The sequence below is a fragment of the Microtus pennsylvanicus genome, chromosome 17, assembly GCF_037038515.1.
Source record: "Microtus pennsylvanicus isolate mMicPen1 chromosome 17, mMicPen1.hap1, whole genome shotgun sequence".
Taxonomy (NCBI): Eukaryota; Metazoa; Chordata; class Mammalia; order Rodentia; family Cricetidae; genus Microtus; species Microtus pennsylvanicus.
This window is the reverse complement of record NC_134595.1, coordinates 44,821,043-44,839,642: the sequence shown is the minus strand read 5'-3', so window position 1 is coordinate 44,839,642 and position 18,600 is coordinate 44,821,043. Positions and strand designations below refer to the sequence as shown.

Below are 18,600 nucleotides of genomic sequence, written 5' to 3'. Positions count from 1 at the left end.
GTCACTTCCTAAATCAGACCCAGTGAGTTAGGGGTCTCTCCCCTTCTTCCCGTCCCTCCGTCTCCTTCTGGGAGCCTCACAAGTTCACAACGGCCTTGACTTTAAAACATAGGAGGCAGACACCTTCTCTATGTTCCCTGACCTCTGCTCTTACTCACAGAGGGCGATGATTGGTCGTGTTGTGGTTTGAATCTGAAGTGATTCCACAAGCTCAGAGACTTATGGTTTGAATGCTCAGCCCTTCCTTGGCTCGTTGCCCTACTTTAAAGGCTATGGATCTTTAGGAGGTGGGGCCTGACGATTTGACCTGCTAGTAAGTCTAGTTTTATTTGCCTGCTGACCCACGAAGAGGTGACAGCTGCTTCTGTGGTCACAAGGGGTCCTCACTGCAGTACCCTTCCTGTTGGTGACAAATTTTTCCTCCCTTAAGTTGCCTCTTTTGAGGATGTTCATCACAGTGATGCAAAGCTAACTAATATGGACCTTAAGCAGAAGGTGCATTCTAGTGTCTCCACGGCAACTGCGAAATGATTGGCTGAGCAGGGCAGAAATTGGAGGTAAGATTTCATGCTCATGCAGCCAGCCAGTGGTGGCGCACACCTTTAATCCCAGCACTTGGGAGGCAGAGGCAGGCAGAGCTCTTTGAGTTCAAGACCAGCCTGATATACAAAATGAGTTCCAGGACAACCAGCACCACATACAGAGAAACCTTATCTCAAATTGTGCCCCCCCCCACACACAAAAAGATTTCATGTTCATACGCACTACCCAAACTCTATACTGCATCTTTATAAATCTAAGCTTGAATCCTTGTATCAATCCTATGAGGCCTCTATAGTTTTAACTATTTTCTAATCAATTCCCAGCACAATTTGATTTGAAGTATCCTATGCTTACTGTCACCTCATAAAATACAGCTTTGATAATAGGAAAATTTGTATAAATTAATAGAACCATTTACAAAAGCACATTATGAATGATGTCAAATTGTGTTCTTTAATGTAGATTCCTAGCAACATTAGATGAAAAGTAACCCACAGTTAATATTACAATTAATATTATAGTATCATATTTGAATTGAAAGTGCCTAGTCTAGCTGGGAAATCATACATAGAAGTTATGCTTTCATTAATAAAGTCAGTAATCTTAGGCAGTTAGATATTTCAGTATTTTCCAGAGGGGTACTTTGAAACTTTTGCACAAGGTAGACTTAGATACATATCTTAAATTCTAAGTAGAACATTATATTTAAGAGACTTTTTTTTTAACAGAATATACACCTGAGTAACTACTTGCATTCAAAATAGTATAGTTAAGAGGCGACTTTCCTAAATAAGGAAGCAAGGTTGTTCTATTCATGTCAAGGTAGCATTTAAAAAACAAACAAGCAAACATGCATTTAAGATGTTTACAAAAGACAAAACCCCCAACTTAGCATGATGTACTTATTGAGAACCAGACCAAGCCAAGGAAACACTAATGTACAAAGCAGGAACATAGCTCCTTCTCTAAACCAGAAACACACTTGACAGAATCAGTAAAAGCCTGGGGCCAAGGCCTTGAGCGCTTTTCCCTGAGACCCTGACCTATGGAAAAGGAACGCAGTTCTTTCTCTAAAACCCAGGATATACCTGGCAGAGCCATATTGATCTAGGGTGAGGACCTTGGGGAAGCTGTGGCTTAGGATCCTGAGAACTAAATTTTTCCCATGCTAAGGAGCTAAGGCTATCAGTCCCAAGGCTGCCCTGTGCTCAATTCCTGATGCCCTTCAGGTATCCTGTGTTCTCCTTAAGCGACATAGGTTGATTAGCTTCCCTCTAGTCCTCCTGTTATAATGATATCTTTTCACCCACACGGTCCCCTTTCTCCCCTGGAAATGGTACATCAGGTGCTGTACTTCTTAACCAGTTTGCCTGGCATAAGACATAGATTATGCAAGACCTCTCTATCCCAAACTTTCCTATCTTCTTATCTTCTGATCTCCTGGCCCTCCTGCTTAGGATCCTGTCACTGAAGAGCCCCTGCTGGTCCAGGTCACACAGCTCCTGTAAGAAACTATTAGCCAACAGAACACCTGTAGGTAATTAAGGAACAATTTGCCTTTCTGAAAATAGGATACTAACTAGTGCCTCCTCCGTTCTATTTGTTCGTAGCCAAAGATTTACGCTGTGACTAAAAATGAAGAGTACATCTGCCCAAGGCAGAATGGATGGTATAGTCCAGCCATTTGTGACTCTTCTTCCTTCCTAATGAGCAGATGGCACCCTGCCTTTGTTCTAATCTGAACAATAGCACTCACCAGAAGCCCCAGAATGCTCGCTCTTTCTTACAGTCACATGATCACTCACAAGCATAAGTAAGTCTTCTCTGAACCGTGACCACAATCCTGCTTCGGAAAGGGAGGCAAGCTGCGTGTTTACCTTGCTGGCCTTTAGAGCCTTTGTTGCCCCTTTCACCAGCTGCTCCTGGAGATCCTGGTTTTCCATCCTTGCCTGGTTTACCTTTTGGTCCACAGGGCCCTAGGCAAAAGGCAGTGTTGTGTGACATGCTATCATATTAGAATAAGAGGTCAGGCTGCCACCCATCTGACGAAGCATAGGACTTTTGCAGTATCACCAACCGTGTTTGACATCCTAGGAAGGCCTTTAGTCCTGAGCAAACATGTCATTGTGCTCACCGACTTCCCAGAATGCCTTAACAAACTATGAATATATGAAAGTGTGTGCTGCCTTGTGTTGTTTTGTTCAGAATTCACAATGCCCATGGAGTGATCAAACCAATAATACCTTTCTTATCTCTCGTGTGATTCAAACAAACTTAGAAAACAAAAGTCCTGTTCAAAAGTCTTTTCCAATATGCTAATATGTGAGGGGTTAGGTTCAATGTCCAAATCTCAGTATTCTGGAAAGGCTTTGAAGTCATTTTTTCCTAACACCTGGCTATACAAATTATTAGATGCATCCACATATGCAGAATGTGGGTGTAGTTAGGCATTCATTTCAAACCTGAACCCGAGAACTGGCATTTGCCAGAGACAGATATAATACCTTTCTCCTTATCAAAACAAAGCAGCCTTTTAAGGAGTGTTTTTTTCCCCTACTTTGTACCATGTCCAGAGGCTTGTGTAAGGGTCTAAACTCTTTTTTTTTTCCTGCTGATCAAGGGTAAATGAGCCCAGTCCTAAACTGATTGTACAAAACATTGCAGTGCTTGGTGTTTTCTGTGGAGTTCTCTGTCTGCTTGCCAAATGCTTCACGGATTTTCTTCCTTCACCCATTACTAAGGCTCCAGGCCACTGAGGCCAGTCTCGCACCTGGGATTCCAGGCGGTCCCAGTGGCCCAGGATCTCCTTTCATTCCTGGCTGTCCAGGTGGACCGGGTGGCCCTGGGCTTCCTGGAAGGGAGATGATCTTACGTGTACCAGGTTTTCCACGTTCACCTATTAACATAAACACAATGAGAAGATGGCTTCACGAAACTACCGTTCCTTTAGAGAGAACAATACTAGAGAAATAGATATAATTACCAGGTGGTCCTTTCAGCCCAATGGGTCCTGGATGTCCAATTGATCCAACAAATCCTGGATTACCCTTCTCTCCTAAGGAAGAGGAAGAGGAAGAAAGAAACAAAGGGGGGAAAACCTTATATTTTACTAGTCACAGGAACGTGTTCCTGAGAGTTCACTTTTTGAGTTCAGGAACCAATGGACTATTCAAGTAAGTTATGAGGTCCTATTGAACCCATTTTAAGACCTCCTGATGATCTTTTACGTTTAGTTTTCTATGTTACCTACTTTTTTTTATCTTGTTCCAGCTGTACAGATAGCCCAGAGTTCATTATATCAGGAATTCTCATATCCATTTAATTAGGTAGCAAAATGGTTAACATTTCACTTCCGTTCATAATCTTTTATACAGATAATAAAAGGTGACCAAGAAATAGCCATCAATTTGGAGAAATACTACTTCAAAGACTATTAAGGTGCATAGACATGGACTGGGCATGTAGCCTTTAATCCCAGCGCCAGGAAGCTGAGGCAGGTGGGTCTCTGTGAGTGTGACACTAGCTTGGTCTACACAGCAAGTTGCACAACAGTCAATACTACATAGAGAGACCCTGTCTCAAAACGACAGCATCACATCTACTTACTTAAGATACTTTAATATTAAATATGATACCAATAGGTGAAATATAGTTTGGTTGGACTTAGGCTGCTGGTCATTAGTCCCAGCACCTGAGAGACAGAAGCAGGAGGACTGACTGCCAGTTTAAGGCTCTCTCAAGAAAGCAAAACAGAGAAAACAAACAAACAAACAAACAAAATAATTAATTACTGCACCAAAAGTTACCTGACAACTACTTTAGAAATTGTCCGTTTACTCTGAGAAATGAAAGAAAGTATGAATGTTTTCTTATGACTCTGAGAAGCAACCTAAATATTTTGGTGATGGAACTTTTTTCCAAATAAAGTAGTGAAATCTCATAGTAGATCCAAACCAAGGGTTTGATTCTGAAAGCTAACTGATTGTGCCCCGTGGGAGATATCACAGGGTTGGCTGTAGGAATCTCCTCCTGCTTACCTCTAAATACTTAAAGCATTGAAAGATGATTCGCTTTAGTGGAGCCTTTATATGCTTTTCCACTGGCCGTGTTTTTTTCTGAAACTTGTGAAGATGATGTCATTAACTTTGCTCAGGAAGGCCTGACTGTATTCACCTGACCCACACCCAGTGGGGCACCTCACCAACACTCATAAAGATTCATCGTCAACTAACTGCTCCTTAAAAGTCTGGAATCTGAAGAAACTCTAAAAAGATGTTTTAAACCCCACCTGGTCCTCCTTTGAACCTAGAAACAGTTGTCCTGCATGGAAACTTGGCCTTGTTCATGTGGATCCAATTGTTCTTTAGTATTTCCACAGCCTGTGATAAGAGATCCCTGCCCTTACGAAAGTCATACTGGGGGGAGTAGACAGTTATACAATGAAACAAATTTTAAAAATTTGCATTATGTTGTAGATACCCCCACCCCCACTCCTGGGGCTGAATTTCACTGCATAACTCTGGGAGGCCTGGAATCCACAATATAGAGCAGGCTGGCCTTGAATTTCTGGGGATCCTCTTGCTACTGCCTCCCCAGTGCTGAAATTACAAGCCTACTTTACTGGCATATCACAGTAAGATTATAATGGCTTGGGTTCCAGTTATAGAGTTCTGATGAAGCTTTGGGGTCAGTCCTTATACTACAAATAAATACATTGCATAAAACACAAATCTACATAAAAATTCACTTGACCCACACTAATGGTCTGGTGGCTGCTGTTTTAGATGTTTTTAGCTTTCTAAATTATGAAATTGATTGAAGAGAGCCAAAGTCTTAAAAATAATGCTGTGAGTATTGATGTAGTATGCCACCCCTCATCCCAATACATTAAAAAAAATCCAAAGGTAACATTTTCAATTGTCTCTAATTTTCTTATAGTTTTCATTATTATGATGTAGATTTTATCTCAGCCCTGTGGGTTCAGGTGCTAGTGGAGTGTTCACACTGAAACTCTGTTTGTAGATCCTCACCCCATGGTCCTGTTTGTACCACTCCTCACTGTCTCTTGTGGCCATATGATGTGCAGAGCTACAGATGTGATCTGAGTAGCAGTGACTGTATTTGTAAGAGCAACAGTGTCAAAATAGTACCTTTTATGCCCGGAAATCCAGGGAATCCCGGATCACCTCGGAGACCTGGAAGACCTGGGATACCCGGTGCTCCCTATATTTGAGTAAGGGGAAGGAGCAGAACCACAAAGTTTTAAAAACACAACACTCATAACAGATTATTTTTTAAGCAAAAGATATAACTTTATATTGGATAAGAATAAGGAGAAATGAACAGATATCACTTTTACCTGTCAGTTCAGTATTTTGCCTATCTATAGCTCTTATACTCCTTAGAGTTCTTAGGACTATTTGAAACAACACACACACACACACATGCACACACACATACACACACACACACACTCATACTCGCACACGCGAAACACTAACATCCAATGTTAGTGTACACTGTTTTAGCTTTGAATGCATTTAAATGGAACTGCCCTGTATTTCAGGTCATTTCAGAAAGAGCAAACCTGTGATTTTTGTGAACACAATGAGAGCCATTGTTGAACCCAAGTGTCGTTCTGCTAAACTGACAGTGTTCTAAATTCCTCCTGATGAGGGTGGCAGAGAAGGAAACTGTCTGGAGATGGGAGTGGGATGGAGAGTAAGGGTAGAGGTTGAGCCTGCTGAGTAGGAGCTCACATTGTTGTGGGAGTAAGAGACACTCAAGGACGTTGTTGTGGGAGTAAGAGACACTCCAGGACAGCCCTGAGAGAAGAAAGGGGCAGGGCTTCTGAAAAGAGAAATACTTGAGTTCTACTCACATTATTCCTAGGAATTGAGACAGAATGCTATTGAAAACAATGAACTTAAAATCGTGAAAAAAAGTGCCAGGAATAACAAAGGTTGCCTTAGAGTCAGCTGCCTCCAGAGGAAAAAGACAGTAGTCCGTTTGCTGACACGATATGGTATGAGATTAAAAGAAGAGAGAGAGGAAAGGGAACCCTGTGCTCAGGGACTCAGGCTTCTGACAACTGCCTGTTCTCTTTAGTAAAATGTAGCTAAGGAGAGTCAGATACCAGGGTCAGCCCTCGGGTGGCAAGGGAGGTCATTTGTGCAAAGAGGGAGTTTTTAAGAGTCTGCTTACCAGGACATCCCTCAAGTTGAATCATTTTCCCTTTGGAAATGACCTTGAAACCATTCAAAGAATTAAGACAAGTCCTCTTTACAGACTGGACTTTCTATCTGCCAGTGTCCCTGGGAGAACTTTAGATGTGATCATCAGATCAATAACGAGACCTTTCAGAGCATCAGAGGGTACATGAGTGATATCTACAGACTGGATGGAGGTGATAATATCTCAGAAAGTAGATTCTAGAAACCAAATAACAAAAGAGATTAAAAGAGTTTTACACAGTTTCTATTAGTAGCCATGCCCCAGAACTTCCATATCCACCCCTAGTGTGGGTATTAAAGGTGGAGTGGTGGGTTGGGTCATAGAGTCTGTATATTTATGTGTTCTCTCCACTGTGTCTTTGTGGTCACAGTGGTTGCTACAGAACTCTTAGCTTCTTCTCCAGCACCATGTCTTAACTGCAAGCCACTATGCTTCTTGCCATGATGATAATGAACTTAACCTCTGAAACTATAAGTCAGCCCCAATTAAATATTTTCCTTTCTAAGAGTTGCCATGGTCATGGTCTCTCTTTACAACAATAAAACTCTAACAAAGACAAGGTGGTTATGAGCTGTCTGATGTGGGTGGTGGGAACTGAAGCCAGGACCCCTGGAAGAACAACAGTTGTTCTCAGCTACTGAGCCATCTGTCCAGCTGTGATGTATTGTGTCTTAGTCTAGTAAATGAGACCTTCATGACCTCTTTTCAGGCCTCTGATCTTTGGTTCAAGGTCGACCCCTGCCTTCAGTTTGTACACATGCACAGTGTCTTTAGGTCTTTTAGCCTTCATCCTTGCCTTTCGTATCCTCCTGGATAACTGGTGTGCATCTTTTCAGACTCAGGCCCTGAGCGCATTGCACAGAGGAAATGACGTGTCCTCCCTGCATTCCTTCAGCTCCTCACCTTTCCACTTAGCGTGCAGTGTGAGAATGACATGTCTCAGTGTCTGCCTCCTTCACGTTAGGATGCTTTGACTGGAACAGGGCAGACACTCCATAATGAGTATTGAACCACAGCTGCCTATCCAACACCTCTTTCCAAGAGACCGAGGAAAACAGAAATGGGCTTACTGAATGGGTCACTAAGAGAATTCGGGAGAGGTGGGAGAGGTTGAGGGAGAGGCTCAGAAATGAGAGGTCTTGGGCTGGAAGCCCAGGAGCTGGCCAGAGAACAGGATGGCATCATTGGAGGTAAATGTAAAAGTCCTGTGCTTGCATCTCAAACATCAATGGCACAAAGCTAAACAAGGAAACTGTGGAAGAAACACTGATAGAGGAGAAACTCAAAGTAATAGAATTGGTGTCATAAAAGATTTACTAGTAGATTTGCTTAGGAGATGTTTATCACATAAGGTAGAATTTGGCTGAAGGAATGCTGTCTCCGAACTACACCAAAGAGAAGCTGCTAACCAGGCCTGTTAGAGGTGAGCAAGATTGATGATGCTAGGATGTAAATGTTCACCAAGACTGACCAGACATTAGGCTTTTCACCCAAGAATATGCCTCTAACAGGATGCTCAAGGGGAGGGGCAGCGGGGGTCACAAGTCCAAAAAGTCCTTGGTTCTCTCCTTGAGAAAAGCATAATTCTGTCAGCTGGCCAAGATGAACCTGGGTAACAACTATTTGAAAAAAACAGTACAACACTGGTGTGCTTGAAATAATTCTAGCAATATCTTTGTTATAGAAATCTCCCATTTGCCTGCATAGCCAGATTTCTAGTCTCTGGTCTCTGCTGAAGTTGTTCAAAGTGTAACCTGGAGCCATGACTGGAGAGGTTTTTTTGTTTGTAGTTTGTTTTTTCCCTTGTTGTTTTTGGAGTGGGATAGATGATAGCGTATGTGAAATGCATAAGCATAAGGTGTATATAAACTAGTAAAACCTTCTATGGAGACAAGCTTCTCTTGGGCCTTAGCTAGGGCCGAACACGTGCCAGTAAAAAGCCGTTTCCTTTATTAATTTATAGGTATGTGGAGTGACTTCTCTCTGGGAAGGAAGATTATTTCTACAACAACATTGCAGAAGGTTTGAAGAAATGTCTTGTGAGCCCAGCCGACTCTAAGCTCCGTGTAATTACCAGTGTGGCCATGAGTCAGCTGAATGGCCATGGGAATTTTAGGTTGAATTCCTAAAATGGTAACGTTTGGGTCAGTGAGACACTTCTTTCTCTTAGCCACTCACTGGGGGACTTAGCTCTTATTTACTCCATGGTTTTTCTACTGCTGGCTTCATTTTAAAGGATCTTGCTGTTGAGCTGGGGTATATTCAGGGTAGAAGAAAGGCTGATGAACAACGAAACACTCTCTCAGCTCTTTCATCATTTTATTTTAAAAGTAAAAATATACCTGTCATAGCTCAGTTCTTTAAAAAAAACTTAGCTGGCATATAGACAAAAGGTATGATATAAGATCTAAAGTGTCATGCAAACATAAGCCACAGTTATAATTTATAAGGACATTATTTATTTGTAGATAATTCGGTAGAGCAGAGAAAACAAACTTGGGTAGTGATGTGTGCTTGGAATTGTTGCCCAATAGGACACAGAAGTTATGACAAATCTCCCAGAACCAGGTATAAAATAATAGGAAGACATGGAAATTACATTCAAACATTGGTGCTATGTGGTGGGTATAAAATGGACATATTTATAGGCTAGCAAAGGTTATTTGGAAAGCAAATGAATATGGTACCATCAAAAATGGTACCCATCTTGAGGCAACTGTCAACCACCAGGTGTTTAACTTTTTTTCCCCGCACTGCAATAGCTCAGAGTTTAAATAAGCAAGTGTCAGAGGTTTATGCCCTGTAGATCCATGAGTTAAAGGCCTTTTGAGGAGGTGAAATCTTTGCAGCCCTTAAAATTTTTTGATTTCCTGGCCTCTGTGGGATCTTGGATGCATCACTGCACAGATGTGTCATCACTGCACAGATGTGTCATCACTGCACAGATGTGTCATCACTGCACAGATGTGTCATCACTGCACAGATGTGTCATCACTGCACAGATGTGTCATCACTGCACAGATGTGTCATCACTGCACAGATGTGTCATCACTGCACAGATGTGTCATCACTGCACAGATGTGTCATCCCTGCACCGCACAGATGTGTCATCAGTAGTGAATATATGGTATTCCGGGTGCAGCTGATCATGCACAACAGTTTACCAGAGTTAATAGGTCATGAAGAGTGAACAGGTATGACCAGTACTGAGATATACAATATGGCTTCAGTATAACAACACTAAGTCACAAGTGTATTAATAACATTACACACTCACCGGGTGCCCTGGTGGGCCCATGTCGCCTACAGTTCCAGGTAGACCTTTGGGGCCAGGTAGGCCCATAAATCCTTTGTCACCTTTTATGCCTTTTACGGTAAGTCCTGGAGGTCCAGGGGGACCTGGCTTTCCTGGATTCACAAAGAGCCCATTAGAGTTGCTAGTAAGGGATTCAGGAGAGTGAGTCATGAGAGTCAGGGATAGGAGAAGAATGAAGAAAATGAAACGAGTCAAGAAGCTCTGAGGTAATGTGAGGAGACAACCTCTGATGTCAAATGTGACTTTCATACCTGGACTTCCTCTTAGGCCAGGAAGACCTCTGTTTCCTTTTGGGCCAGGGACAATTGCCCCAGGTAGACCTGGTGGTCCTGGGAGTCCACTGATGCCTGGGGGTCCTTGAGGTCCAACATCTCCCATGGTCCCCTTCCTGCCAGGGAGGCCAGGCAACCCTGGAGCTCCCTTGTCTCCTTTGACACCTGCAAAGAAAAAAGCTCGGTTGGGTTTATAGTGTGTGGTTAGCTTCAGTAATATAGGCACTTTCTTTGAAAATGTTTAAATTCATAATTTATTTGCCTTTTTAGAAAAGAGGCTGAAGAACAAAATTGTAGGTATTCCTTGGCCTAGGCGTTGATCTACGAAAAATCACTATACAATTACTAATCTTTGTTGTCTTATTTTATTTGGTGTGTGTGTGTTTCATGCTCCTGTGTCTTATTTTAATGAAAATTCTCTCTCAGTGAACTTAGAGATCACTGATTTGTCTGGAGTAGCTGACTACCAAACTCCAGGGATCTGCATGTCTCAGCTTTCTGAAGTGCTGGTATTTCAGATCCTGCATGCTTCATGCTGACTGAGCCATCTCCCACTCTCTCATTGCTTAATTTTAAAGTCAAAATACACCTGTCACAGCTCAGTTCTTTAAAAGATACATTTAGTTAACATGGAGACAAAAGGCATGATGTAAGATCTAAGCTGTCATGCAGACGTAAGCCACACTCATTATTTGGTGAACCTTTAGAGTGACATTATTTATTTATAGATAATTCAGTAGAGCAGAGAAAAGTGAAATGTCAGGGTAGTGATGTGTACTTGGAATTGTTAGACACAGAGAAGTTATACTCCTGCTCATTCTCCTGAGTAAATCTTTCCCACAGCCATGATACTGCATCCAGGAGGGATAAACATAACAAGAGATGTGAAAGACGACCCCAGAAAGGTCACAGCTTAGTACCAGGTATTATTTACCATCTCAGCAAACCTTCAAAAACTCTGCCTTGACATTCCTGGATCAAAGATGTAGTAGGGATTGAAAACAACCTCTCCTTTTCCCATCTCTGTTTTTCTTAAAATTAAGAAATGACTTATGTATTTTATTTTTTTGTGTGTGTATGGGTGATTTGCCTACATGTGTGTATGTGCTCCATGTGTGTGTCTGGTGTCTAGAGAGGCCAGAAGAGGGCGTCAGATCCCCTGGAACTCGAGTTATATTGGTTGTGAGCCATTATGTGCATGCTAGGAACGGAACCCATGTCCTTTACAATAACGGCAAGTGCTCTTAACATCTAAGCCATCTCTCCAGTTCCCTCTGTGGTATTCTTGAGAGGAAATGCATGACTCTGGAAGTGAGGGTGAGGCCGGTGACTGGAGGAAAGTCGTGGGCAGAGCACTGTTGGAGAGTAAAGACCCGGGGTGATAAAGAAAATGAAACTGGTGGATGCTAAGCTGTCGTCTGTTGCGTGTCCACAGCCTTTAGTCTATGGTGCCTGTAGTTTATGCTGTGGGAGAAGGCGGTCAGAAGACTTCAATTGTCTGTGTTCCGCAGTGACCTCACACACTCATATTATGGATTTTCTATTACATTTTTTTGTTGAAATGATTCCTTATTGTCTAATATGAGTTCTTTTAAGCATATTGGAGAATAAACTAATTAAGCCAATCCCCATACTCCAAGTTTCAACGAACTCTTCATGTTTTGTTATCCCAGAAGTATTGAGGCATGTGATCATTTACATGACTGGACTATCTGTTATTTTTAATTTAAAGCTTTTATTTGTTTTTTTTTGTCTAAGGTGTGATTTTTTTTTGAAATTTTATTTGCAGTCGAATCCAAAGTAATGCAAATACAACATTTCCTCCCAGTTTTGAGCTTAGCCTAACAATATGAACAGAAACATTTCCTTTGCCTACAACTCTACTAGAAGACATTGGGAGAGGGAAAGGCCCTATGCTCGTCAGAGTTGGAAGGCTCTGGAAGGTGCATGAATACTGAGATTGACCAAAAGGACAATCAAGTCATTAAGAAATAAGGGGAAAGAGCAGCTCCTGTCTCCACTCCAACTGCAGCCCAGTCCAGTTCCACATCAACCTGTCCTTTGCGGGTTCTCATGACATCATTCGTTATGAATAAAGTGTAGTAGATGCTTGAAACACTCCTATAGACAAGGCTAATAAAGACCACTCCAAGGTACAAACGATCTGCTGTCTCTCTTGGCTTCTTTCTCTATAAAATGGAAAAGAGATCCAAGAGTCTGTTTCTCTTATGACATTAGCCTGAGAAAGGCATGCCTGCAGTTGGTCAAAAACCATGCATAGACTTTGAGGAACATGTTAGATAAGTCGTCATGTCTCAGGTGTTGAGAGAGGTACAGCGTAGCCCTTGACAAACCATAGCATGAACCCCAAGCTCAGTGCAGGGGTTGGAGTCAAAGTGGGAAGGCAGCACTACCACTGTGTCTCAACACAGGAAGGATGCTCAGAGGGAAACCAGCTCCCCCTGCATCCTTAGGAGTCAAGTCATTGAAACAACCAACTAACAACAACAGCAAAACAAAGATATACAAATTCTTTTTATCTTTACAAACTTTCACAGAGGGGAGATTCCCCAAAGCCAAGTCACAGCTTTGGATTCCTTCCTTCGTTGTGATAATAAACAGTTTTAATTGACTACTAAGACCTTAAATACTTAATGCCACCATGAGGGCATCTTTCACTTGCCAAGTTACTTTGTCTGGTAAATCAAAAACAGAGAACTAGATTCAGTTAAGGTCAGGGAAGAAGTGCCTACCTGGAACACCAGGGCTCCCTTTTGGGCCTGGATGGGCCCCCAGCAAGCCTGGAAGAGGTAATTTCGGTATATCAACATTCAATTCATCTTAGTACATCTTATATATGAAGGAAGTACAATTGGTGCATGCTGAGAATGTGTTAGAGACCATCCGTTCTACCAGCGAACAATGGTTTGAGTCACGTGGAATTAAAATGGTATTAATAAACCAGTGGATCAAATGTTAAAAGTAAGGGCCAGTGAGGTAGCTCTGTGGGTGAGGGCTCACGCCTCTCAGACTAACGACCTAGTATCAACCCCCTAGGACCCTTGTAGGGTAGGGATAGAATCAGCTCCTGTGGTTCATCCTGATTTCCCCATGGCACAGCATGAATGAACCCTTACACATACACGTGTGCACACAAAGTAAATAAATGTTGGGTTTTGTTTTTATTTTTGTTTTCGTTTCCTGAGACAGGCTTTCTCTGTGTAACAGCCCTGGAACTAGCCCTTGTAGACCAGGCCTGAAGCTCACAGAGACCCTCCTATCTCTATCTCCTGAGTGCTAAAAGGCATGCACCACTACCACCAGGCTGTTTTTCTTTTTCTTTTTTTCTTTTCTTCTTTTTCCTTCTCTCTCTCTCTCTCTCTCTCTCTCTCTCTCTCTCTCTCTCTCTCTCTCCCTCCCTCCCTCCCTCCCTCCCTCCTTCTCTCCCTCCTCCTCCTCCTCCTCCTCCTCCTCCTTCTTCTTCTTCCTCTCTCTCTCTCTCTCTCTCTCTCTCTCTCTCTCTCTCTCCCTCCCTCCCTCCCTCCCTCCCTCCTTCTCTCCCTCCTCCTCCTCCTCCTCCTCCTCCTCCTCCTCCTCCTCCTCCTCCTCCTCCTCCTTCTTCTTCTTCTTCCTCTCTCTCTCTCTCTCTCTCTTTCTCTCTCTCTCTCTCTCTCTCTCTCTCTCTCTCTCTCTCTCTCTCCCTCTTGCAGAAGCTGTACCTGTTTCTCCCTTTTCTCCGGGTGGACCAGGGATTCCGTCACGGCCCTGGTTACCTCTCATACCCATTGGTCCAGGAGGTCCTAGGAACCCTGGAGGGCCTGAAACAAACAGAAATCCAAACCACATCATTGAAAAACATGGCCTCTTTCCTTCTATGGCCTACGGTGAACGCCGGGGAGATAGGTGGAAAGTGCTCAAAGGTACTGAGTTTTTAGAACCGTTGTTTGCGGAACTGCATAAAATTAAAAAAAATATGCCCAAATTAATACTCTCATGAGATGACCACATGGTATTTTATACTGGTAGATATGTTGATTAAAAAGGCGGTGTTTTCAACCCCACTGTTCTGAATCCTATGGGAGCGGTTAGACAGTCTAACCTCAAGAAGGAAGTGTGTTTTCTTCAGGCAAAGGGACAGAGTAAGTTTTAAAATGAAACCTGGAGGGCCAGTGCTTCCTGGAAGGCCTGGGAAGCCCTTCTTTCCTTTAGGACCCAAATCACCACCAGGACCCGGATTCCCTGCAGATCCAGAGAAAGGGCAGAGAAAAAGAACGTTGAGATGTGAGTGGTAGTTCCCTCAGCCACTGAAACAGCCAGTTCCCCCCATCAGCCGTGCTCGGGCAGCCCTCACAGACATTCCGGCCAGGTCACCTCAGACATTTCTCCTGGGAAAATCACATAGGTGTCATCCCCTTCATATGTTGAAGTCCCGACACCCAACACCTCACAATGCCATTGTATTTAGCAATACGGTTGTTAAAAATTGGGGCTGACAAGATGGCTCAGTGGGTAGAGGTGCTTGTGGCCAAGTCTGACAACCTGAGTTTGACCCCAGATACAATGTTCAGTATCTGATGTGCTGCTAAGATCAGGAGCCAACTGCCAAGCTATTGAACGCCTCAGTGTTGGAAAATGTCAGTTAAATGCTATCTTTATGTAAGTCTGCAGTTGTACCCAAATAGTCCAGCAAGGTTTTTTGTTTGTTTTTCAGGTTAATTAAATAATTCTTTTCTTCCCACTTTTCCCTCCTCCTCCCAGGGCTGGAAATTGAACCTAAGACCTTACATACGTGAGACAAATGCTGCACTACTGAGCTTCATCTCTAGGTGAGCAATGGTTTTTAATAAAACAAAATTAAAACCGGCTATAAGGTAGCATGGACATCAATGTCTAAGCCAGATCTAGGCGAGGCAAAAAATATTTAAAATAACACTACAGGTGGAATTATATTTTCCCCAAATTTATGCATCAAAGTCCTAACCTCCAGTACCACAGAATGCCATTGTGTTTCATAATATGGTTGTTAAAAATTAGGGCTGGCAATATAACTAAATGGGTAGTGAGGCTTGCAGCCAAGCCTGACAACCCGAGTTCAATCCCCGGGATCCACATGATGGAAGGGATGCACTGATTCCCACAAGTTCCTATCCAAGTTGTCCTCTGACCTCTACATGCATCCTGCAGCGTACACATACCACACTCACATGCAATAAATAAATAGTAAATAATGCAATTTTAAAAAAGTTAAACAAAAGTGAGGATTGCAGCCCAACACTTGTGGCATCTTTGTAAGAGATTAGGATGAAAACAAAAAGGGGGGGGGGACAAAAAATGGTGGCTCTAGCCACACCCCAAGGTCTCACAAGAACGAGCCTTACCAGCATTTTGGTCTTAGAGTTCTGGCTTCCAGACTGTGAGCAAAAAGGCTTCTGTTAAGCTACTCAGTCTATGCATGCATTACAAGTCCTGCTAGCTATATTATTCTAATCTAAGACTGTGCAGGAAACATATCATTTCAGGCTTCTTGGCAGAATTTTTTGAGACAGAACTTCAGATGCTTTGATTACAAGAGCAGGTGTTTAGGTTCTGGTCCCCTTAACAGTAAAATGAGGCTGCTTCTGATTAATTCACAATTTTTAGCGCAGTAGAATTTGAAGTTAAAAGTTGAATCAAAACGGTTATAGTATGTATGTAAGCAGAAGCTGTTCATTCCTTCCTGGTCACCCAGATCCGAAATAGTCACACAAAAACTATATTAATTGCAACACTGTTTATCCTATTAGCTCAGGTTTCTTATTAACTAACTCTTACATCTTGAATTAGCCCATTTCTATTAATCTATGTATTGCCACTAGGCTGTGGCTTATGGTTCCCGGCATGTTTCTCCTTCGGCAGCTACATAGTGTCTCCCTGACTCCGCCTTTTTCCCTCCTCTATCTGACTGGAATTCCCACCTTACTCTATTCTGCCCTGCTGTAGGCCCAGAGCAGCTTCTTTACTAACCAATGGTCATAAAACATATTCACAGCATTTAGAGGGGAACCCCACATCACTATACATCAAAAGTAGCTTTCTGTTTACAGAAATGGTTCTAAAAGGTAAGGGGCATCCTATCCTCACCGTTTCTACCTTTCCAAACTGTAAAACAGGGCTCACCTGGGTGGCCAGGACTTCCAGGACTCCCAGGGGCTCCATCAGGTCCAGCAAGTCCCGATTGTCCAGGTGGCCCAGGTGGGCCTCTCTCTCCTTTCTTTCCTTTGTCACCTGGCAATCCTGGATCGCCCTTAAATTCAGTCAAACACCTTTAAAGTTCTCATATAAGCAGGACATGTGGTTAGGAGTAAGTAAGTTATTCATTTATCATTCCCTGCTGAGTGTCTGCTACAGGCCAGGACCGTGAATGTATGGGACTGGGTTAGCTGCACATTTTGTGAGGGCCAATGCAAAATGCAAGTGTCGTGCTCTCTCTTTTTAAAGACACTGAGAGGATTTCAAAAGAGCAGTAGTAGGACTTTTAACCAAGACGGGGTCCTGGACAGCAAGCGGTCTATGTGACGACAGACTGCCCATATGTGATGCATACAGCCCCTGCCTTCATGGACCACAGAGGCCAGCTGGGAGTTAGGTATAAAAAAAATCACACAAGTAGGAAATTACAGAAACTGTGCCGACTGAAAGGGAGTAGGAAACAGGCTAAGCAGAGAGGTATCCTGCAGATACAGTGCTTAAAGGCACATGTATGCATATCGCATGTTTAAAAACATCCTTTCTTGGATGTACTATTCATTACGCCTGTATTTCAGATTGATGATACTGCAGAACATGCACGATTGATGGTGACTTACAAAGTTTCCATCCCGCTGACTGGAATGTATCATCTTCTTACTGCAACTCCCTAACCCGCTAAAAACCAGCCTGAGGCCAACTGAGAACACTACAGGTTCCGTGTGGTTGTTACCTGCAAAACTCGGAGCCTAGACAGAGCTGGTAAAGCCGAACAAGAATCCAACCAAATAGGACTGCTCTTGGAGAAAATACCCCAGTGGAAGGAATCTCCCTGGTTTTCTGAAAACCAGTTAAAATAAGGGGGAAAATTGTGCTCCAAGTAATGAAAGTTCCTTTTCTTGAGTCTCTTTGTCTTGCCTAAAAATTTCCTTCTCGTTTTGACAATGACTACCGCAGATGATGGAAATAATAACAGCAATGGTTCTTCATTGCTGCCTTGAGACAGGGTCTCATGTGGCTGTCTGAGGCTGGCCTCCAAGTTGTGTGGTCAATGGTGACCACACATCCTGTCTCCGTCTCCCAAGGACTGGAATTGCAGGTATGAGAGAAAGGGCTAATCTCCTGGCCCAACAGAGATGACTTTATGTTCTGAGTGCTTTAACCCTTGAACAGCTGACAAAAGACATCTGTTTCCTTTACAAAAACATGCACTCAAGGACTCAATGTCCAATTTAGCAGATTAGTGGGTCTCTCGGGATGCTGCAGATTTCCCCAGGGAGGAGCAGAGTCCCATGTTTAGAAGCTCTGCTTCCTGGAATGTCTGTCAATGACTCTGTACTGTGCAGCTCTGCTTCTTAGTGTTAAGTGCAGAAAGAAAGACTGGATGGAAATAAACCTAAACGAGCAACCAAGCCGCACTCAAACATCCAGTTGCTGCCGCAAATATAGTGTTTTATTAGCCAGCCTCAGTCTGATGGAACACAAGCCCTGAGAAAGATCACTGCAACAAGGCAACAGACTTCTGTGCAATGACGTGAAAACATTTCAAAATCTGCTACCACAAGGATACATACATACAGGCATCTTAGGGTCTTGTTTACCTTTTAATGATGTTGTATAGTTATTTTAGTCTATGCCTTTTATTATATATTAATAAGACAAAGAATTTTGCATGTCAAATGTAAAAGTTCTGCATGAAAAAAAAGCAAGAACAAAAATTTTATATGAGAGAAAGCCACAGTTTGTAACTGGAGGAAAGAAACCCTGCCCTATCAGTTTCTGTGTGCCTGTCATCACTGCCCCCTACTGGGAGTACACTTAAACTGCAGGGATGGAGAAATTTCCCAAATTGAGAACGAGACAGCCTTAGCTTCAAAATAGGAATATGTTAAAAAAAATCATAACTGCCTGATTGTATAGAAATCTCTTGTTTTCTCTTCTGCCCACACTGAATCTTGTCATTTAATCCCAGCACTCAGGAGGAAGAGGCAGATGGATCTCTGTGAATTC

The 18,600-nt window shown here is 42.8% G+C and overlaps 1 protein-coding gene across 2 annotated transcripts in view; it reads right to left on the bottom strand.

Annotated features, from left to right (window-relative positions):
* Nucleotides 1–18,600, bottom strand: part of Col4a3 (collagen type IV alpha 3 chain) — a 128,581-nt gene that overhangs the window by 6,564 nt on the left and 103,417 nt on the right. The window contains exons 38-47 of one of the 2 annotated variants that reach the window (XM_075952200.1): nt 16,522–16,648; nt 14,524–14,604; nt 14,085–14,183; nt 13,119–13,166; nt 10,345–10,530; nt 10,055–10,185; nt 5,694–5,766; nt 3,527–3,598; nt 3,314–3,439; nt 2,421–2,519 (exon numbers count right to left, since the gene is read on the bottom strand). In XM_075952200.1, coding sequence (XP_075808315.1) covers nt 2,421–2,519; nt 3,314–3,439; nt 3,527–3,598; nt 5,694–5,766; nt 10,055–10,185; nt 10,345–10,530; nt 13,119–13,166; nt 14,085–14,183; nt 14,524–14,604; nt 16,522–16,648 — 1,042 coding nt within the window. The remainder of the gene's footprint in view (nt 1–2,420; nt 2,520–3,313; nt 3,440–3,526; nt 3,599–5,693; nt 5,767–10,054; nt 10,186–10,344; nt 10,531–13,118; nt 13,167–14,084; nt 14,184–14,523; nt 14,605–16,521; nt 16,649–18,600) is intronic. The other variant, XM_075952201.1, reaches the window with a different exon arrangement.